We start from the raw sequence: 24,382 nt of genomic DNA, 5'->3' as shown, positions 1-24,382 counted from the left end.
ACCCTTCTCGAGTGTTCGGGCGTCGGGTCGACCCGGGATGACGCGAAGGTTCTAGAAGAGCATCACAGACTACTTAAGCAGCGACGCCGGCCCCTACGCGACCGTTTTCGGGGTGACGGCGAGTGCCTGCCGTGAATGCCACGGGTGCGGCGAAGTAGTTCGGCAACGGAGTTTTTGGTCAACAGACTTCCCCGAGGAGTTCGGCGACAGTTCCGGAGTTCCGAGACTTCCGCGAGCGAGGGGGAAGTGCAACATCGGCTAAGAGGGTGAGAGACCCCCTCGAGAGTGGCGCGAGACTGCGTGTGTGTGTGTGTGTGTGTGTGGATAGGCGCGTGGTAAGGGGGCGAACCACGAGCCTAGCTCCAGTGAGGAGTGCGGACTGCGGAACTTGACGGAAATTGAGTGACCTGAGAATAAACCTTAAGTTTTTTTTATTATTGATGTAAATATTAGTAATCAATAAAACTATGATTGTAAAACTTTATTGGGCTATCCCTTACGAACCCAGTTCTTCCCACATTATTAAATCGTAACAATATTATTTTGCAATGTGTAAACAAATTAAAATGAAAAAAAAAATCGCTTAAACTAATGAATATCTTAACAGTCACACAAACATTTTTAAAACATGGCCAGCTAAACTTAAAGCAACTGGGTACAACCGCACTTCGTGTACAAATGATTACCATAACTTTACTCTTGATTGTGCGCTATGAAGTTAAATCAGTAACTACAACATTGACTTTAAATGAAGTGTACTGCTAAGCTATATTCGTGTATTTGTGTTGGTGAGGAGAAATGCTCTTTTGCAAAAAAAAAAAAAAATAGTATCGTCTCCAAGAGCAAGATAATATATCCGTTGTGCATTGCAAAAACTACAAGTATTTGAGTTGGGATTCAATAAACCTTTGGGTTATCAGTATCAAATACATTGGAGACAAATACAATACAACTTCAATATGTTTTGTGCAAAAATGCTAGTATAAAATATATGACAATATGTCTACTATTTACATTGTATTCGCTTAAAATCTACGATTCTAACAACATTATGTATGTAAATTTTCAATTAGTAAACATGTTTTAATCATTATAAAAATTAAACTCCAGGGTCTGATATTTCCTAATAAAGAGGGGAAAATGTTTATTGGCAGATAATGCAATACATTATTTACCTATTTATTCATAAAAAATGTTTTTTGTGTTATATATGTTTTTTAGTGCTAATATATTATTTTCCACATACTAATCTGTGTTAACAGCATATAGCTGTATGGTATCAGTTTCTTGTGTATTCGTTGTTACATAAAAGATGTAACGAAAGTCTCTAGGATAAAATGCACACATACATTCTTTTTAGTTATGGAGGAGATGATGGGGAACTATTCTAATACTAGTTGAATTGTTACTCTTGAGATAATTGGGCGTTGGGGCTATTAAGAACTGGCAAAATTTTGAATAATTCAAAATGTGCACTTAAAAATAATTAATAGGTAGCATTTTGAGTAAATAACATTCTTAATGAATAATTTCGCACTAAGTTTCGGACTCTTTCTCCTTATGTTTATGGAAATTATGGATGGGAACTATATCCGCAGAAGCCCCGTCAAGTGTGAGCCACTGCTAGGGTGTGTGTGTGTATATATATGTACATATATATGTATATATGTACATTCTAATTCTCCAGAAACTATATTTTTGAGGGCAGATGTGATTAATAAAAATAACTGATTTTAAGATGTAAACGTATTATTAAAACGATTTTAGTAAATAGACCCAATATATATTTTTTGAGAAAATACTTGTTTCTGATAATGTGCACAACGTTTTGCGTCCCAGACAGAATTGCCCCTTGGTTGAAGAATTCTTCAAGTCAGTTTCTGTGTAGAGGGAGTGTCGCAAGAGCGGAGACCATTTCTTCGTAACCTTGCCGTAAATCAAACGCGAAACGCGAGATTACACATATTTTCCTACCTCCAACCCGCTCGCAAATTTTAGCTGCTTCGTGCGACGACTTTCATCAAAGCAACTTCTGCTCTCGCCTCCCTTGTTCTAAGCTATTACGCCAATATCTCTTCATGTTTCCATAATACCTATTTTAATGAAGAAGTTGTTTAAGGTTACTAAAGGACGGAGTAGAAATTGGATTTTCCTGGGTAAAAAAAAACTTGTTACTTGACATGATAAATTGCGCTAAATAGACAGAGGAGGAATTCGATGCGTTATTAAAATAAACAAAATCACGGAGGACAGAATTTTTCGTGCATCAGCAATAAATTTCCATACTAAATACATTCGTCCATCCTGTTCTTTCAAGAGTGTCAATGAACATAAAATGGGGTTAAATTGAAATATTTTTTCCATCTAACAGTCGAAAGATATAACAACAATGGTCCCTTTCTACTTAAAGCAGTAGATACAACTAATAATTTGGAGAAAGGGACATAGATGAATTATGAGGTAAACTGACATATATCTTGTTTGTATGTGTACATCGCTGGCAAATTGTTTGCCAACATATATCAGGCTAATTTAATGGAAACCAGTGCACTTGTGTGTGTTCCCGTATGTGCTCTTTTAAGTGTTCTGTTCATGAGCCATCAACCAGTTTAGCAATGAACTCGAACATGCCAAGTGCTGTATTGTGCCATCTGCATACGGCATGGAATCGGCTTATAAAAACTAAATTATTGGAAATCACAAATTTGCCACTGTACAGATTACGAGCGCACTCCCACCCCAGAATTTTCTTCACGGTGTGTAGTAGTATACATAGGATGAAAGAGTTTCCCATAGGAGTTGCAGTATCCTCCTACAAAAAGTACCTGAAGTGCTTTCCATAGGACAGTGTCTCTTCCTTAAAACAATTAGCCGAAAAGTTTTCATAGGAACCACAGCAAACTCCCTCGAAAAGTACCTGAAGAGCTTTTCATTGTAACAGCGCATTTATTTAAAAAGTACCCGAGGAGCTCCCAATAGAAGGCCGCAGTGTCCTCCAAAAAGCACCCGAAGAGCTTTTATAGTAACCACAGCCACCTCCTCCAGAAATGACCCAGTGGGTTTTCCGTGGGAACCAAAGCAACCTCCTTGAAAACGTACCCAAATAGCTCTCCATAGTTATCACAGTGTTCCTAAAAAACCGACCCCACGATAGGTTTGTAGGTACCTCAGCAACCTACTCCCGAAAATACACGGAGAGCTTCTTGTAGGAACGACAGTGTCTTCAGAAAGTACTCGAAATCGTAATGTCCTAAAGAAACGAAGCATGCGATATCCTCCAGCTGTTGCGTGACGCCTTGTGACGCCTTGTGCCACGCGAACCCGCGAGATCGAAGATCCTAGGGTGTGCCGAAGGCCGCTGGTTGCCGAACCAGCCCCCTCACAAACCTACCCTCCCCTATACCCCCCCCCCCCCATTTCCCCAGTCCACCCCCGGGGCTGGAGGCTGATTACTCGCGCCGCTGCCACGGCCGGAACCACCCCTTCCTCGGCACCCGCGAGAAAATAACGACACCCCGCTGGGGAAATTTCACGCGCAGCGACGCTGATGGCATTGCGTGCCCAGCCTTTTGGGGCCAAAGGGCCGGCCGCATCACGGACGCATTACTTTCTCTCCGAGAGTCTCGCCTGGCGGTAGTCGCATAGGTGGAGACCGGACAACGTCACAACGTGCTGCTACTGCTATGGGCTCACAACTGGGCCAATGAGATACCCCTAAACCAAAAGCTTTATCGAATCACAGGCTGCTACGTTGAGACGTGTCACAAGACATCGGCCTATGAGTTGACTGACATTTTCACAAGTATAAGAAAAACCTTGAGTACGTCCTTGAGATCAATGACCACACGAAGGTTTTCCAGACCTTATACATATGTCTTTGTGCGCAAAGTACTTAAATGTTGGGTGTTACAGGTAGGTTTTAAGAAAGACTACCAATTGCAGTCGTTACAATGGTGCAACCGCTGAAAAATTTATAACTAGTTTTACGTTTCATGGTCCCTAAACACGAAAACCCCAGTCAACTCAAAAGTTGTATGTATGTTTAAACTAATATCACTTATTTATGTACACTACAACTGTATTACTTTGACTCCCATACATCAGAACAAAAAAAAATGTGAGCGAGTCTTTTGGTACTTGCCAGAGATGTGTAACTTCTAACCTCGATATCGTGCAAATTCATGTGTTCTCATGTTGCAAACACACTTATAATAATGAAAATCTGACACAAAATTTAACGTAGAATTCTTTAAAAATAATGCCAAGCGTGATAAATAATTGCTCAAATTGTGTTTTCAACTAAATCTAACGACACATAGTTTCCACACTCGTCGCTAGAATTCGTTGCCGAAGCAGCTACGTCGAATATCAAATCGTTCTATTTGCAGGCCGAAATTTTATACTATATAATGAAACGGCTTCGGAAAAAACCAAAAAAGACCTGAAAAAAAAAACTTAACTCCCGGCTTTTGACCTTATTTTCGACAAGAAATTTTATTAATTTAATATCAATTTGGTAAAAATTAATTTAAAATTAATATTTTAGTTTCCCTTTGGCTTTGTAAACTATTTGAGCAATCCGCTACAGATGGCAGCACTGTGATTACTTAATTTCATTTTCCATGCGACTACACGAAATTACTCCCACCAAATGCCGTATACCGAGAGCCAAGATAACACACACACACAAAAAAAATAATGCAGTGATCGTACTCATTTAGCTTATTTCTGTGGAGATATTCACGACGTTCGCTGTTTTCCCAGTCGTTCACAGACGGGAGAGCCACACCCGAAGTTCCCCGAAGTTCACGCTCGCATTTTTTTTTTCCGTTCTATCTCATTGTATAAACCGGTGTGGCATTAAATTTTGCGTTCGATTATGATAGGTTAGCTACATTATAAATACTAAAACATTGTGGATGGTTGGTTATATGAGGCAAGTATAGCTACATTAAAAATACTGTAAAATCATTTTATGGTTGCTTAGCAAATAACTTTTTAATATGCAGCTATCCAGGACTAGGAAACAGTTTACATGATTTCACAGTATCTTTAATGTAGCTATCCTAACCAAATCAACTGTCCACAATGTTTTAAAGTATTTATAATGTAGCTAACCTAACCTAATTGACCATTAGTTATCATGAGTTACAATGAAAAAAAAAAACACCCGAAGATGCACGATCGGTCGTTTGGCTCTCTCGTCTTTGAAAAGACAAGGCTTACCGTCGTTCAACGCAGCATGCGTGTTCGTTATCATCCCTCTGGCCTGGCCACAGCCGTGCGCGGTGGTTGAGGGTTGGGGGGGGGGGGGGGGGTGTTCGAAGATTTTTTTTGGGGGGGGGGGGGGGGGGAGGGTTGCTGGAAGTATGTGTCTGAGGCGCTCTTCCTACGGCATACTGTTGGCGGGCGTCACAGGCAGATCCGTGGTGCGGGTCCAGACAGGAATCGAAGCGCACTTCCGTAGAAACGGCACAGATCACGGCCCTTAGCCTGGTCGGTCGAGGGGACGACTAGTGGTAACACGCCCTCCACCGCTATCGGCACAAGCGTGATTTCCTTCCAAGCACTGAATTCAACTCCTTTGCCTGTGACGACTCAAGTTCTGCAAATAAATAGCACAATAACTGCTATATAGAACACAATAAATTTTTTTAAATTTGAATTTTAACATCTCGGCTCTCTGTATATGGCATATTTTTGGGAGTTATTTCGTGAATGCGACGGATGTCAAGAAACGGAAAAGTGTAACAACTACATTGCTGCCATCTGTGGTGGATGGCGAGAACCAAAGTTCACAAAGCCAAAGGGAAACTTTTATATTATTAACTGTTTAGTTATGGGCAGTATTTTAATAAAATCACTTGTCAAAAATAAGGTCCAAAGCAGAGTTTTAGTATTTTTTTCAATACTTTTTCGCTTTTATCAGAGCCTTTTTATTATATAGTTTAAATGTTTCTGTCTGCTGTACAGATTCAATAGTCAACGTAGATGTTCCGTGGGTGCGGAAACAGCGTGTTATTCCCATGCAGAAATGTTTTTTGTAAACACAAGTTGCTTTTATTTATCACACGCTCAGCATTATTTTAAATAATTATATGTTAAATTTCGTGTCTGAGTTTCTCATTTTAAGTGTATTTGTAACATGAGTACACATAAATTTGCTCGTTTTTGAAGTTAGATGTGACCACAACTGAAAAACTCGCCGACATTTTTTCTTTCATTCGGAAACCAGTTACCAATAAATGTTTTGTAAAAGTACTGTTAAACTGCAGTAAAATTTTTACATTTCTTTAAATTTCTTTAACGTTCCCAAACAAAAAAAAACCGACAGATATTCCTCTTCTGGTGATTTATTTTAGTACACAAAGCTAAGACAAGAGATTTCATACACACGTGTATACGTATAGGTACGTACACAAAATATATACACATGTATGTATACGGGGCCCACCCTGATGTAATTTTCCCAGAAACCACCCTGCTTGCAACATCTCTCCAAGTAGGAGGAATTGTTGCTAGCGATGAATGACCTGCTGTAAGTACACATCACTTGTTCCGAAGATATGAACGGCGCTTTCACATTGCTTTTGTAATATTTCTGTCACTATTCTTGAAACTGAACAGAAGACACGGGTTTAAAATTTTTTTGTAACTTACCAAAATCTAATCATATATATTTTTTGTACATCCATTCCCTCATTAAATGAGCACACGATCACACGCTTGGAACTGCAAGTTGCTAGTGGCGTGTTTTTTTTAAAATGCAAACATAAGGGACAGTTTAAAAAGAAAATCCTTTTTATTGCGGTCTGTGCAAAATGCTGTCGTCGCCAAATAGCTTTCCGGGGAAACGGTAACGAGCTCCTATACCGTACCTACCTAGAAACAAAAAAAAATATTGTTGCTTGCTACGGTTTCTCTAGATAGAGATAGAGAGAGAGAGAGAGGGGGAGGTAGAGACGGAGAAAGAGAGAGAGAGAGCACGAGAGAGCTGGTTATCCGGTGGAGAAAGCGAGGCTAATTTTATTTGTGGTGGTCCAACAATTACCTGGCTCCAGCTCGTGTGTGTGTGTGTGTGTGTGTTTGTGTTTGTTCCCACCCACCGCCATCATCAGCCGTGGCTGTTTGCTCTCCAAACCCGCCCCCACACCCCTCACCCCCCCCCACCCCGTCGCGAACCCAACAACTCCGCGGCCACTTAATGCCCTTGTTGGGCCTGTGCGAGTTAGCGCGGCGTCGCTAATTAATGAATAATTACAGGCTGACCTTTGGCCGTCGCGGGGGTGCGGAGGAGAGAGAGGCTTTTGTGCTCGCGGGAGGATTGGGGGGGGGATGAAGGGGGGGTTGCCTGTTTAGCTGTTGGTGGCTCTTCCCGCTGATAAGAACGCCGCTAACCAACCCCCCTCCTCTCACTACACAGACCCCCGCAGCAGCCAACAGCCCCGTCGGACAACCCCCTTTAACTCATTAGGCGGTTCCATCCTCTTCGCGTGCGGCGTCTATCCTCGATGGAACACGCCCTTTCGGACGCGAGCTTCCACCTCCTGTCCCCCCCATCACACCCCAACCACCCTCAACCGACTGTGATGGCCGGACTGGCAGGTTCATGCTCGCGGCCGCAGAAGGATAGCTCTCCGAGTAGAGGTACTTCACCTTGCAAAACCAACTCCCCTAGAACGAAGATTATTGTGCGGATTAATTTTTCTCTCCGATGTGGACACGTGCATGTTTGTATATATGCATTGGTGGATCCAGGATTTTGGTTTGGGAGGGGCTTGACCCAGCTGAGGCTGGGCTTTATCAAGGCAAACACTAAAACAATAGTGGACCCAGATGCTTTTGGAGGGGGCTTGAGCCCCTTAGCCCCCCCCCCCCTCTGGATCCGCTACTGTATATATGCTACTGATAATTCCAATTTAAACCTTAGTTTTCCCGGGTTAACTTAGCATTATACAAGTCTTGTTGGATAAAGTTCGAATAATAACTGAAATAAATTTTTAATCGGCGTTTACCAAAATGATAACTTTTAGTTATTGATACCTTAACTAACTAAATCTAAAATAACCAAACCTAACCTAACGTTCTCAAAAATGACGCAATACCTAATGTCACAGCCAGCGTTGGGCATACCTAGGTGTACACAGGTAAACCACCAGTGATTATTCTGACTTTACCCTTGAACTTTGGGGTAGTCCTTTTAGCATTACCCGTAGCGTACACACACAAAAATATGTAAGGTATTGGAAAATTTCGCGTGTGTTAATTGACCTCCAGGATAGACTTGAGGCAGTCGCTGCCTGTACAATGGATGCTGACTTCCGAGCCGTCTTAACTGGGTAACTTGTGATTCTATACTTTTTTGATTGAGTTTTTAGAAGTGGCCAATACTCCTCTGTATTTATAGCGAACCAATAGATGAAGCAGCGCAACATTTTAATTATTCGGATTTGAGCTTATCATGAAATAAATTCGCGAATTTCTCTGGTCTCTCTTTATAAACTTTTTGTTTTTAATTTTCATTGGTTGATAAACAAGAATAAACCATGGTCGATAACCACTTCTTATTAACTGAAGTACAATAATCATCGTGAAGCAAACGTATAAGTGCTTCCGGTATAATTTGCTTCCCAATGAATCCATGAAATAATGGTTCTTCTCGTAGGAAAATACCATGGTTTTTATTCTTTTCGAAAAATTATGTCAAGACTACCCTGTTAAAAAGAAATCTTTAACGTATGAAGAAAGTTGTTTAAAATGAACCTGGTATTTTCGTAATTTTACTGATATCTTCGCGACATTTAAAAATCTTTCAACATGAATACACAAGAATAATCTTGGTATCCTAACAAAACACTCAATAACTCGAGACTTTGAGACTAGTGAAAACACTATATTTTCCTTCCACGAGTGTGTCTAACATTTTTACGTCTAAACTCATAACTCGGTAGATAGAATCCTGTGAGGTTACATGAAGATTCAGCTATTTGAAATTATGAAGAAGCTTATCTTTTGTTGCAGGTGAATTCTTCGTAAGAAGTTCGTAAATTTGAAACCATGAAAGTATTAGTCTATGCAGTTAGTTGTTTTCACTAGTCTCAAAGTCTCAAGTTATTGAATGTTTTGTTAGGATACCAAGATTATTCTTGTGTATTCATGTTGAAAGAATTTTAAATGTCGCGAAGATATCAGTAAAATTACGAAAATTTTAAACAACTTTCTTCATACATTAAAGATTTTTTTTAACAGGGTAGTCTTGACATAATTTTTCGAAAATAATAAAAACCATGGTATTTTCCTACGAGAAGAACCATTATTTCATGGATTCATTGGGAAGCAAATTATACCGGACGCACGTATACGTTTGCTTCACGATGATTATTGTACTTCAGTTAATAAGAAGTGGTTATCGACCATGGTTTATTCTATGCAGTTGGTGTTTGTTCTGATGTTTAATTCAACTGAATAGCAAATTGATAGCGAGACATATCGTAGATGTATGAAGACCTATATCATAAGAGTTGGCAATTGCCAGGAGATGGAAAGATGTGACGTAGTTGAAGTCACTTTCTAACCTTGCCATCGTCTTGTAGTCACGCACGTACCATCGCGGAAAAAAAAAGTGCTTGACCACATCTGATGATGGTTATTAAGTATGATTTGGAATCTCCAACGTAAACCACTGTCACTTTCATAAAACACAGGCTTTTTAAATTGTTTCCACAATGCAAAAACTACACTTCAGCCAATGTTTCGGACGTCCAACCAACATGGCACAGACCATGAGCTGGATAAAAAAAAGGCTTCACCCGGTCACCACACGGCTACTCCCTATTATCCATACAATTTCACGATGATGAAGATGAATTAGCCATGGCCAATGTTGAGATACTTTCCCAGCATTTCCCTGGAGAGATTCTCTTAAAAGAAACTGAAATCAGGATGAATGGACAAAGATACAAATCCGGGTCATTTTAAAATGAAAACTCAATTTTTTTTTTTTTACCGGAACTGCGTATGGCGTGATATTTAAAATCTTGTTGCAATAGGAGTACGACATTGTTGATAATTTGATTGGTTTTTCTAATCTAATTTAAACTGTCTTAGAGAAGGCTTTAAGTGCGTTTCAGGCCAGAGAGAGGATCGCATACATCGTGTGGTTTTATTAGGCGATTGGCCGGCCATGACAGCGATTAGTTTCATGACTAATTGCCCTATCTTAGCTCTAGAGCATAACTTGCTAATTTGGGCCCAGGTAAAAACCTGAACAGGCACTGGGAGAACCTTGGGCACAGACATGAGGGCGTTCAATACGCGAGAATTAAGCTGGAGAGGTAAATACTAGATAAGAGGATGGTTCGGATGAAGAGTTGGTCTGAGCATGAAAGTATCTACCTTGCAGGGGACGGGAACTTGAACCTTGATGTCAATATAAATATCATTTGGCGAACTATTGGTGCATGCGACCTTGGTGGTTCGCGACTGATACATTTGCCTGTCGCATAAAACCCAAGATTGCGTGATAAAATGTGTAAATAAGAACACAAGCAACCAATAGCTGTTTCCAAAAGACAAAAATAGAGTTCTTTGCATTAATAACATTTTATTTATGTTTTGGATCTGTGCGTTAGGCAAATGCCTAACGTCAGGAAAACTATTATTCACTGCCCCCGCATCATCACACACATTTAAAATTATGTAAAATAGTGATAATGTATGAAATCCCGCCAAATGGTAATTTTTTTTTTATCGCAAAGTTACACGAGCGAGCGATGAACTTGGGATGTGTTTAGAAACTTATTGGAATCATTCAATCGTAGGCTTCCCTTATACATTGGTGTACTTTCGTAAAATCTTTCCAGGGTTCTACGCTCATTGTTTGCAATAGTGAATTTTTAGAGTGAAATATCGCATTCCAGCGACTTTCGCGTGTACATCAAACCATCAACGCAACGACAGTGGTTTGACTCTTTGACCCACTTGCTCACACATTGACTCACAGATCAGAAACTTGCAGAGTACAGGTGCAATTATCTTCCCGACCCGCGGGATCTATTCGACTGTGCCCTGAATCCTAGATGCAGGCTGTGTGTATGTGTGTAGCGGGATGCGAACGTTATGTGTGGATGTATGTGTGGAGCCAATACAACCTGCACTGCCGCAAACGTTACGTCTCATGTGTAATTCATTTCGCAGCGCACGTACGACTGTGCCACCCCGCAATGCGACGCTCTTATCAAATCGAAGTTTGTTTGCGTGTTTCCTACGTGCCAGGTATCGCAACACCCGATTTTGAACTTAATGCACGAGTTACCTCAAGGCAATGGGTTTAAGGTAGATAAAATAACATAACGCACAAGGGCGTAGTCAGGGAGCGGCAGGATGGGGCCATGGCCTCTAAAGCCAGATATGATATTTAAATAATAATTTTTCAATAATGATAATCGATTTCTCAGAAATAACCAGAGGCATGTGGAGTTACCACAGGAATGACCAAAATCACGTAGAAAAACCACAGGAATGACCAGAAGCACTTGGAGAAACCACAATAATTATCAGGAACACATGGAGAAAAACATCAAAATATTGTCAAGAATAATCAGGAGCACATGGAGAAAACCATCAAAATATTGTCAGGAATAACCAGGAGCACGCGGATAAAACTAACGAACGTTTTCATTAATATCAGAAAATTACAGGAAATAATGAAGAAATAAAAAAATACAAAAACAGCTTCTGCCAGCTTGTGAACTTCTCCTTTGTTTGAGCAAGGATAGAGTTCTAGTACAAGACAGAATGTTTAGGAATTTTTTACTATTTTTTTATGTATGTATGTATGTACTCATTTTTAGCCACTAATCGGGCAAAATGCGAGTAGTCATGTCCTCAAATCATAAGCAAGTGGACATAGTGTAAAAATCTACACTTAATACTGAACATTTTTTATTATCAAATAACAACATTTGAGAAAAAAACTGAAGGGTAATTAGATATCTTTAAAATAAGTTTTCAAGCACCATATTTTTAAAACATTTCCCGGGGAGGCATTCCATAACACTCAAGCCCCCTAAAACGAAATGGGTCTATCTAAAATAAGTATATTCTTATAAATCTCCTCGGTCCCCCTCACTTAAAAATATCTTAGCTCCGGCCGATGATAACCCGATATTTTCTGTTGGGATCCTTCTAAGAGAAAATAAACGGATTGTAAGTATCCAAAACACGGAACGCAATATAGAGTCGGAATTATTGCTCCCATTCTTTTCTTTACTGCCTTGAAACCTTAATAACATCATATTAGGACTCGGTATCTTGCCTCTACGTCGAGTAAATACATTTTTTAAGTCATCATTTTACTTTTGGGGAAATTCTTATGAAGTTAATTTGTATTAGAATTTCGTGTAAAGGGACCCGCCCAGTTGTGGGTGTATTTTTGTTTGTGAGGCGGATTGATACATGCGACACCCGCTGGTGCTTTAGCCTTTAGGCGAAGGCTCTGAACTGGCGCGCAGTCTTATCGTCGGGCATGAAGAAACTATGGCATTTGCGTGGCAACTATAAAATTATATGGTGGAGAAATGAAGATAAAGTTGTAATGCAAGTCCCTCGAGTGCTTTCAATAATCTGTACTCAATACTTATGCTTAAAAATGATTCTGAAAACATGAGTTTTGCAGTTTTCATTTAAAATACATTTTGGAATCGAAATATGGAAACAAAGTAGTCATTAGCGCATACAGACATAACTCTCATATCTTGGGTAGTTTTCAAATCGCGTGGTTCCTTCTGGAGCTCGTCACACCGAGTGTGTGTCCGGGTAGGCGGGGTCCATAAACCTTGTTCCAAAAATGTGTGGCTTCGCCAGCCTTGTCTGAAGTTCGTCACGCCTCGCTTCGTGAGAACGGGGCGACTCGGGGCGACTCGGGGCGACTCGGGGCGACTCGGGGCGACTCGGGGCGACTCGGGGCGACTCGGGGCGACTCGGGGCGACTCGGGTTCTCCTAGCACATGATGCATGCGACTTAGTGCTGACTGGCGGCGGAGTAAGTGGTCAGTGCAACCACTCACCACCAGGGGCGCTTGCGTCCCTGGTCACTAAATCCAGTACTGGACAAATAGCAAAGCGGACCACGAGTCCAAGTGCCCAACCCCCGCATGGTAGACTCTTTTCTACTCTGTCCAACACTTCATCCAGACCATCCTCTGTCTCCTGTAAATTCCTAACCGTAATGCATGCCAATTTGCATCCCGCATGAATGTGCCCAGGGTTTTCCCTGTGTCTATGCAGGTTTTACCTGGGCCCAACCTATCTCTAGTTATAGCATAGATTTAAGAGTGAGGGGAGTTAGCCATGGCGCCAATCGTTGCCATGGCTGGCCAATCCCCTCCTGCATGGCTAATCCCAGAACGACTAGGCGTATGGGCTTCGGCCTGAGACGCACCTAGGTCCCTCCTTAACCCGGACCCCTCCAAAATACACTTAGTTTTAGTTAGGTTAGAAAAAAAATAAGAAATTTATTTCTTTGCTTGTATTTATACAACCCTGTATTTTATTCAAGTTTCATGAAACTTTGCACACTTGACATAAAAAATAAGAGGAAATCTCGAAAAATAACCCCCTTCAAATTCTTCCTTTCCTACTTCTAAAGCACGTCGGAATACTTTTTGATGAAATTTTGAACAATTCTTGATCGAAATAAAAGGAATATTTACTGTCTACATCTGACGTAAAAAGAAAACTCCAATCACCCATCCACCAGTTGTTAAAATTTATTAATTTGAAAAGTAAATTTTTTACTCTCAAAACAATGAAGTCTTTTCACACTGGGATATGTCCAGGCTGCACCGAGTACTTCAATTATATGTATATATATAAGATCTCTATAACCATTAAATTGTAAAATATTTTTTGGTGACATAAATTGTATTAGATTTTGGTGTGTATTTTAAAATATCTGAAGTTAAGTTAATTATAACTATTAATTTCCAAATGGCTTAGTGTATACTATCAAAATAATTTTAACTTATAGCGTGCGTGGATAACAACACTCAAACTTTTTCTTTAATATATAGTTCTTATAGTTGGTATTTTCGTAAAAAGACAACACTTGAAAACATTTTTTTCTCCCTCTGCACGTGGATATAACGCTTTAGATGTTCATAAAAAAACTTTTATAAAAATATTTTCTTTCAATTTGCTTTTATTGGATTTAAGCTGCGACCTTACCAGACAAGTCTTCTACAACGTTGTCAGATTCATACCGTATTTTATGTCAGTGTTTTCCTTTGAAGGATTTCTTGGTTTTCCAAACGGCGGGCGGCGGTGACCTGAATTCGCTCAGAACCCAGGCTCAAGCACGGTCTAGTCTGACCGACGAGCAGGCACGTGTTCTCAAAAGAACTTCTTTGAAGTCTTAAGAGGACGGAATAAAATGGGTCAACAAAAAAAGAAGATAAAGAAGAGCAACGATAGTCTGTGGTGGATACTGTATACCTTAAGTAAGATTAGAATCTTTTAAAATTGTTTGTGCGTTTCAAGGCCCGTCTACAATAGCAAAGTCCCAAAGTGTGTCCAACGGAAACAGATATCTGATAGGTCCACGTGACCCTCTGACGTGTTGGGTTACGTGGACAGAGGTCCAAATCTCCCTGGTCCAAATGCATTGACAAACTTGAACTTCTATTCAGAAATTTCTTATGAAAACGTGGTTTTGATGGGCTACGTAGTTGTTTCATTATTTTGCCCACTATACGGTTAAAAGTTTGCGTTAGGTCGTGGAGGTATAAATGTATGGAATGTGTCTGTCACAATAAAGCTGAAGTCACTCTGGTTAGAAATTTGTTGGCATAGCAAATAGTAGCTGTGTGACGGCTATTGCCAGAAGTTTGTTTTATAGTTTGAAAAGAAATCTCGCTTGGAATAACTGTAAAAACGCCACACGTTAAAAATACAGTCAGAATAACTAGAGTTAAATTTAATTACAAGCAAAACACATTTTGCTACACAGATGGACAGCAATAACATAAAGATTGCAGACTCCATGGCGTAGTTTCGCATATATCAATACTAACTAAAGATTCTTATTGCTAAGCTATTCTATGCATTAAGATAGTCTGAGAGCGTTGGTTAGTAAATAATATGACAATTTTTTGATTTTTATCTTGGTCGATATGTTTAAGAAAAGATTTACTTTCGAGATTCATGGGGTTATCATCGCAGCATGTATGGTTAGAATTCCTTAGAAATTTTAGTCGTTAAAGAAAGAAAAATTGATATCTAGCTAATGACTCTTGTTGAATGAACTTTAACTTTCTATTTTCGTACTCTCAGAAGCATTCTCTTAATTATCTTAAGTGGTTGCTGTTTGAGGCTTTCTAAATCACACATAGATCCATACTTATTTTGTCAATATAGCTGTTCCTCCACACGTTAAAAAATTTGGCGGGACATTCCAGAACACCTTTTTTAACCGCTTGCATGTTTTCCTGAAAATTTTGCCAGGCTTCAAATGAGCCAGTAGTGTTATTCAGTGTTATGACGTAAACTTTATATCTGTTAAGAGTAAAAATGACTAGTCATTTTTCTAAAAGCAATTTCGTAGAACTTATAGATTATTTTTCCTGTAAAATAGCGGGAACGTATTATTGATTGGTTTTCATCGATATATACCAAATAGATAACAAAGAATAGAATATCAATAAATATTAAAAAAAAATATTTATTCGGTATGCTATTCTGTGGCAATATACGTATATTATTTCTTTATAAAGCTGATTTGACAAGAGATTTAAAACACCATTTTTAAACATAAAACACATTTTTCAACTGGAATTCACTGGATGGAAGTCTTAACCTGGAGGATTTTTTTTCTCGGTGAAATCTAATCTTCTGGCGTCTTACACCTTCTTTTAAAATAACCGTTACCGTTCGTTAAATAATTTTACAATCGAAATCGTAGATATTTCCTAAGCAAATTCAAGTTACGTGAATCGCTGCATTTTACTCGGATAACCTTTTTTTTTCGCGCGTGTACCTCTACTAAACAATATAAGGACGAAGGCTCGCTGGCATGATTTCCTTCTCCGCGTGCAGTCCGCGGAGAAAAAAAAAAAATAAATTCTTAAAAAAAACATTGGAGGAAGAATTTCACTTTCATGTTTTTTTTTTTTTTGTGTTTCATACTTCTTCTCTTCCCCCCACCATCTCCCTTTTTCGGCACTTCTAGCCGCGCACAAAGCTATCCGCCTACAATGGAACTTCTCATCCGACCACTGCTGCGGAGGCGTTAGCCGTCGTCGTAAGGTGGTCGTGGGACGCGGATATATGTTTCAAACCCGGAGGAAAAATACATTCTCTCCTCCTCCTCTTTCACTCCGTCTTTCTCCTTTCACTCCTCTCCTCTTTGCCACTCCCAGCGGCGCCGTCATTCTCTTTTCGCGCTACCGGATTGAGCCTTGATATTTTTTGTATTTATTTATTTATTTATTTATTTTTATTCCTGGGGAGTTTTGTCTTGGAACGGTGGTGGGAGGGGGTAGCGGGAGGGCGAAAGACTGAACTCGGTACAGACAGAAAGAACGGGGGCGAGGAGAAAAAATATAAAAAAAACTCAACCGGTCCGACCGACGCAATCGCTCAAACAATACTAATGGATTGCTTTGTGTGCACCGTCGGGCGGAGAAGCCACACAACTTTTTCCGGACAAAAAGGTTCCAATCGCACACTGCACGAATGTCGAGACGGGGGAAAAAAAAGGGGGAAAAAAATCGGGGTGGTTAGTATCTCTACACTACCGTATATATTTATTTTTTTACGTGAAAGCGTTTCTCGTGGACCATCAGGTATAATTAAAGAGAAAAAGAAATGAAACTCACCTTTCTATGAATGTATATGTTAATATTGTTTTCCCGATTGATCTTAAAATTAATTTTTTGCATTTATCAAGTGTAAATAAATATTTAATTCACCTTTAAAACATTTGAAACGGGGTTTCGCTTACTTCGTCATCGTCCCATCTGTGACTTGATGTAAGCTTTTGGACATACACCATTGCTAAAGCTTTAAGCAATGGCGTATGGCTTACATCAAGTCATGCACTTCCATGGCACAAATCTTTCAACGATAAAAGTCCTATCTGTATCGAGTCTTCACAGTACGAGTTCAGCCACCCTGACCTCTGTACTGGTCGACGCTTCCAGTCCGCGGCGCACACGAGGCGCCTCTCTCTCTCTCTCTCTCTCTCTCTCTCTCTCTCTCTCTCTCTCTGTTGGTTGAGTTCTGGCGCTCGTTTCATTCGGCACGAACCGGCCCGAACGCCCTAGCCCTGTCCCGCCGCCTCTGGCGCTGAACGCTTCTGTGACAGCGCGGCGTTGCCTGATGCAAGCAGTTTTAGAACGTTTTGTAAACTGTCACCCGGGCACACATCTGTTCACTCGACAGCTATTTTTTTTTCCTGCTTAGCTAACCTTTCAGAGCACCTCAACATCCATAGCACGACGCACAAGTAACTCGCTTAACACTTTCCGTTGCGGAGCTGTGAGACTAATTCTTTGATCGCGCAGGGTGAACTTCGATGCTCTAATTAACCCGATCAATGACTTAGTGCACTTATGCCACCGTGCTTATAACATACAACATACAGTGGTCTAGTTCCAAATATATAGAACACTTGATAAAACCTTCGAGTCAGGAGATATTAAAATTTGTTTAGTGGCAACAAAAGCGTTTCATCACCAACTCTGGCGAGGCCTTAGTGTGAAAGCCTCTTTGAAAACGTTTTCATGTTGAAAAAGAAACGTCCAAAAGGTTTTGTTAGAGATATTGTACTATGTCATAATATTACACGAAGGTTATAATAAAAAAATATATATTTTTTTAAAATTTAGCTATCCATTTTAAACAGAGGTCGAAACAAGGGTGGTTTAGTCTGTGTGGTGGGTGCCTGGTCTAAATTTGTAGTCACTAGGTTTAGCAATTGGTCAGCAAGCAAACCGTAGCTCAAAGGATAATGATATGAGTCTGTTCAATAGCTTGAAAGGAACTCGCTTAAACTGACCACAAAAATGCCATCATGAAATGAGTTTTGTTGTACAGCGATTTTTACAGCACATTAACAAAGCTCTAGCGTTGAATTTCATTACATAAATATAAAAATAAATTTTTTCTCTAATGGAAAATATTACACATACCCAAATCCTTAACGTTTTATTTCCATGGGATATAATTAATACTTTCGTAAAATGTATATATTAAATTGTACTTTCATAAAATATATCAAAAGGACGTTGGATTCTAAAATTTTTGACGTGAATTGAATGAAGGTCTTACGTTTCGTACGTGGGGGTCGTGACATGGCGACACGAAAATAGGATACTTTGAAAACGCCCACCGCGGCCGAACTATACACTCGAGGATAATAGCTGTACCGTCGTAAAGCCCACTCTGACGACAACGGGAAAAGCTGTCGCCAACGCACACCCCCTCCCCGCGTCCACCAGAATGACGAAACTACGCAGAAGCGTGTATAAACTACTTTTTGTAAAAAAAATAATATTTCATGCATTATATTTTTTTATACACAAGCAGCAAAGAATAATGCCCAAACCAAAAGTGTGAAGAAATCGAAGAAGCAGTGAGTTACATCCAAATCCAACCGACCATCAGGACTTCCCGATGCAGAGAGATGTCTGCTCCATCGACTGAGAAAGAAAGAAGCCCTGCAAGAAGGCAACGGACTCCGCCCAGGCGCCCCAAAGTGGCGAGCGCGCGTCCGAACACGACGTCTCTAGCACTGCAGCCGTCTGCATCGGCACAATCCGGCGATAACGCATCGGATACAGAAGCAATGGACCTGGACAGCCCAGATGAATCAGGATGTCACAACATCGTACTTCTGGATCTTGAATCGAATTCACAACCCCCCCCCCCCCCCCCGAATTTATAGAATATTTTTTTCTCAGTCAACTAATTTAATGAAATTATTTAACCTTTTGTTGATACAGAAACTACTACCGAGTTCAAATTACGACTACGAAAGACACTTGTCAGCGCTACACGATGTAGTAAATTAGGAAATTACAGCTCTTTTTTCGAAGCTTCGTTGTTTCATTAGAACAATAGGAAATAATATGAGAGTATTTTTTTTAATTACTGATGTCATCACATTACATTTATTTTAAGCTTGGTTTGGGAAGTTTTAATGCATATCTAGATAAGCTGGAAAACGTCAATAGCGTTTGTAGACATCGGTCGTGAAGATACGTCTTGCGATGGGACTGTGAATTTACAGGTTTTAACTCACGGTTATGAAGTTTTTGTGTCATTTTTTTTGCACGAGCATCCATGTTCAGGCTAGGAACTAGGAATAACTCCTCCCTTCCCATGGCCCTGTTATCCGAAAGCCAATAAACGCGGCGTTGCCAATTAAACTGAATTCTCTCCAGCCGCTGTAAACACTAAGCCCTGCCCATCCTACGGGGCTGCCCGTAAACCAGCTTACAGAGAAATAACGACCTATTCGGACGTTTGAATCGCGCAAGAGCCCAACCGGCCGTTTCTCCTTGACGGCTAGGATCATCAGCGACGCACGAAATGGCTTCTCTCATGTCTAGTATTAATGGTGATAAGTCCTCACCACATTGTATTTCCGAATATCGTTTTACTTTAATTATTTTGTTTATTTTAATATTTATCCACAGTTTTTGGTAAGACAGGACATAGATGCACAAATAATATCTTCCGGTACTATCTATGGTTCTCGGCTATTTAGATTCCCACTTCTTCGCAAAACTTTCTGATGCACTCAGCATCCTATATCCGTCAACATTTCTATGGATTGTACATTATAGTATCTGTACTGTTTAGTCCGCTCTAGCCAAGGATGAAGTTGAATAGCCCACAGTTGACAGTGTTGAAAACCACAAACCAGAAACCGAAGTAAAGGGATTTCTTTCCAGTCAGTTACCGAAGTGAAGGGTTTATTTCCGATTTACCGACACTTGACAGGAATGCTCGAGTTTCTCCGATTCATCTCGAATAGCACGTGTTTCTATTTCACGACGCGATTAATGGCATATTTCAGACCAAGCTCGCCAAGCCTAAAGCCATTTTAAGCTAACGATATTTATTTAAAATGAGTTACACATTAATGAAGTTTAAAATATCGATAAAAAAAACTTTTAAAAAAGTGTTGTAAAAAGTATTGAATCCATAATATTTCCTGTGTGGAATGCAATATAATACAGTAGATTTTTCACTACGAAGAAATTACTCTTTCCAACACTATTCATAATATGAGAAGGAAATTCCCTGTAAATAATGCAGCAGTATCTCCAAACATTTTAAACATATTTTCGTGTTGGATGTTTTATGAATGTACCAGCCGTATGCTCGAAGGAATCTCCCAATCTTTAATCCCACAAGGGGGATTAATTTTTTAGAAATCCTTCCTTTGTACTCACTTTTGTTGTATAAGGAACTCCTATGGAAAAATTTCATGATTATAGACCCACTTGTTTAAGATGTGCGTTGTCTCTCAGGCAGTCGGTGTTTTTTTTTTTTTAAGTAGATGTGTTTTTAAACAAAGATGTCGTAATGCCAATGAGGGTATACACATAGTGTGGGCGAGTTCGTACTCCATCCTAAATGCCTAGTGCTGCCTTCTGTTGCAGTTCCGCCCGAGAAACCAATCATATACGACGCGAAGCGTAGGGACCAGACCAAGATTCTGGAGCCGTACAACGAGGGCAGTGACGTGAACCTGATATGCGAGGTCTCGGGAGGTAAGTCGGCATGAATGCTGCTGCGACAGATTGCCAACATGCTTAAGAATATTTGGTTTTGTTTGCAATGCATGTCTTTGAAAGCTAGTTTTCTGTCGAACCACTGCGCCGATAACTCAAACGAAATTATTTCTAAACCATTTAGAGCCAAAATCAAACCCTTTAGTTCGGCCAAACAAAAATTAATTCCAGTTACAAAGTTAAATACTTGTGGCTGTTGGTAAAAGTTCTCCTTTTGGAGGAGATTTAATCATTAGTTCCTTCTTGCCAGCCACACGAACGTGCATTTTGTTGGTAAACACAGCATCATTGAAAGAGCAATTTTATCACGTTCCTGTGGCTCAGGTTCGCATGGCTCTGAGGTACAGAGTTTGCAGTTTCGCATATCCGCAAGGATAGTGAAAGGGGCTTGGCTTTTAAATGTAGCTACCAGCTTTATGTAAGACACCTGATATTTTCTACCCAACGTGATGAATGAAAGACGTGGGCTTAGGTTATAATGCAGCAACACTGGAGTATCCCGAGAAAACAACCCCACTAGGGGAAAAGAAAACATCTGCCCCATTATTTAATATGCAGCAACCAATCTTAGCAGTGGTAAAAAAAAGGGGATTATAAAAAATCATATTGGTTTGAAAACAATTTTACAGGTAATTATATATTTCTGGTAGGCTGGTAATTATGTTTTATTACTTTTACTTTGGGAATTCATAAAAGAAACTGAAGCGTAGTGTTTTTCATGCTCAGTTTTCTCTTTGGAGGGATAAGCTTGAACCCACGTGTGTGTGTGCTTGTTTCGCCCTCGGAAGGACGGCCACGACCCAAGGTCGTGTGGTTCCTGGAGAACTCCGTGGTGGACGACTCTTACGAGCACCGCGGCGACGGAGTGACCGTCAACCACCTGACGTTCCCCAACATCGGCCGCCAGCACCTGCACTCGCGGCTCGTCTGCCAGGCGTCCAACACGCACCTCACGGCGCCGGCCTCCAAGTCCGTCAGCCTCGACATCAACCGTGAGTGCACTTCGCCCCCTTCTCCAACCTATAATCCACGTCAACCAACAGGTCGTCCGGGTTGCGTTCCGAAACATCTCCCAAGTTGGAGCGTCAACCGTTGGTACCCTTCGCGCCTTCTCCAACCTATAATCCACGTCAACCAACAGGTCGTCCGGGCTGCGTTCCGAAACATCTCCCAAGTTGGGGCGTCAACCGTGAGTGCCTTTTCGCCCCTTCTCCAACTTAAAATCCGCGTCAACCAACAGGTCGTGTGGGCAGCGTTCCGAAACATCTCCCAAGCTGGATCATCAACCTTGAGAACCCTTGCGCTCACTTCTTGGGGCAATTTTTCTTTCCCGACGTCCCATTCTGATTAACCACGGATCATTTGTGCTGTGTTCCATTAAAATAAAATTACAGTATGTACCAGGGTGGTGGAATATGGCCACAAAAAAATGCGATTGAGAAATGCCTACATCAGTAATTTAGTTTTAAATATAAAATAACTTATACGACATAAAAATAGTAAATTTACATACATTATTAGTTCAGAACTTATGGAATGGTGTCCAAACGGAGTCGCTTATTGGGTATAATTGCAAACTATAATAGTATGGAATTTTTTTGACAGTGTTGAATTATCTTGATAGCAATGAAATAAGCATGGCTGCCATGTGCACGTGTCCAGGCGTGTGCTCGTATGTATTTTTTTTTGCTATCGAAATCAAAAATTATGATTTACGTCACTCATACTTTGCGCCTATGCAGTTTTTAAAGCTTTGAAACAAAAGATAAAGCACTTTTACATAGTGTTTTTGATCGTTTCGTATTGGAAAATTGATAATCTGAAACATTTAGTGTATATTCCAAGAAACGAACGACAAAAAAAAATCAAGGTAGCCAATATTTTCTTTAAAAATGTTAACGAATTTTAGGTTGTTAGGTTACCGAAAAATACCGCACAGTTCACTTATTTCCAAAGAATATAAGAGTGTTGTTAGCTATATCATTGAGTTGCTACTCTTTATCTTCCTTACTTTCTGATGTGGACAGCGCTGGTAAACAATTATAAATTACAGTAAATTGACGGACTTTTCAAAGAAGAATTCACCTCATTTAAATGAAGAGTTCTTCGTAATTCCAGATAACCGTATCTTCGTATGAATTACTCTGTGTATCAACATACGAATTCTGTTTTCGGCTAAAAAAAAAGGGGGCAAACGCTTATGTGGAAGAAATGAGTGTGTTTTTGCACGAGTCCTGATCAGTTTTTGAATTTTTTTTTTAATTATATACCATGAATATTATTGTGGATTCATTTTCGAATTAAGTAAAACTTTTTACCCGTAGATTTACGAAGATCCTTGGATATTTTTTTAACAGCGTTATTCGTATTTTAAGGAATTTTTTTTAATAGTGTAATGTCTCTTCCGGGTGAATTTGACACGGCCTCAGTGTTTTATGCTAATTTATTTTAGTGTTTTTTTAAATATTACATCACAATGTAGTTTAAAAAATGACTAATAAGAGCTTCTGAATGTCATGCTTATCAGTTTATCGTCGCTTCTGTGCACATTCTACAGCGAATCGTCTTGTCAGCCAGCCATTCTTATCAGGCGAGAGGCTCGTAGGGAAATTATCGCAATCCCCGGCTTTATCTGTCGCTCGTTAAATTTTAATCGATCGCTCGGAAGGCGTGGCCTTTCTCGTTGTTTTCTCGGAACTGTTTGTTTCTCGTCAAGCCGGCTCGCCACGCCTGTGCAGAGCTGCTTTGCGATCGAAGCAAGGTCCTAAGTGAAATGAGAAACACTTCACAATCATCCTTCAGCGCTCGCTATTGAGTTGATAACGGAAGCCACCACCAACAAAACCGTTACGCGTTTATTCAAGAGCTGATCGAATTATTGCGTGTATGTAGAACAATTAATTTGTTTCTCTGTTAATATGAAACTGCTTGAATTTTTTACGAATTAGAGCATAATTTAATTGAAATTTTTTTATACCAGGTTAATTTTTTAAAATCTTTTTGAAGCAATTAGAACAACATTCTTAGGAGATTTCACTTCTTTGCAGTTGTTTTAATATGTTAATATTGAAAGTGTAGAGTTGTGATTTACTACGTTTGTGGTATTTGCAAATATATAAATATAAACACGTGCAAGCACAATGTTAAATATTTTGATCTTATACACTGTTAGAAATTTTCACCTTAAATTTACGATGAACGCTGCTTACAAATTATTCAGGGATCTTCGTTAATTCTTGGTTATCTTAAGTTAACTCACTTCGAAAATGGATCAAAATACATATCTAACAATTGTTATAAAAATATTTTAAAAAACTTTTTGAGTATAAATAAATCATTTCCCCCAACCAAGCATAATTTTTCAAATAGGAAATATGAACGAATTTTCAATAATTTGACTTTATTTGGTTTTATTTTGCTTATTAATGTGCACTTATTAATAGTTGGGAAGCTAAGCAGGGAACGGATTGTGAAAAACTTGAATTATTGGAGGTACTGGGAAATTACAAAGCATAAATAATGCCCGTTTAAGAATCCGAACGCAGTTTAACATTGAACACTTTTTTTTGTAGTGATATAGT

At 39.7% G+C, this 24,382-nt stretch overlaps 1 protein-coding gene across 2 annotated transcripts in view; it reads left to right on the top strand.

Annotated features, from left to right (window-relative positions):
- The window catches only part of LOC134535946 (nephrin-like), a 325,160-nt gene that overhangs the window by 223,357 nt on the left and 77,421 nt on the right, over nt 1-24,382 (top strand). For both annotated transcript variants that reach the window (XM_063375364.1, XM_063375362.1), the window contains exons 4-5: nt 20,670-20,780; nt 21,590-21,793. In XM_063375364.1, the coding sequence (XP_063231434.1) occupies nt 20,670-20,780; nt 21,590-21,793 (315 nt within the window). The remainder of the gene's footprint in view (nt 1-20,669; nt 20,781-21,589; nt 21,794-24,382) is intronic.

This window comes from Bacillus rossius, chromosome 10 (genome assembly GCF_032445375.1).
Source record: "Bacillus rossius redtenbacheri isolate Brsri chromosome 10, Brsri_v3, whole genome shotgun sequence".
In the NCBI taxonomy this organism is placed as follows: Eukaryota; Metazoa; Arthropoda; class Insecta; order Phasmatodea; family Bacillidae; genus Bacillus; species Bacillus rossius.
Note: the sequence above shows the minus strand (reverse complement) of the source record. Positions and strands in the feature narration are given on the sequence as shown.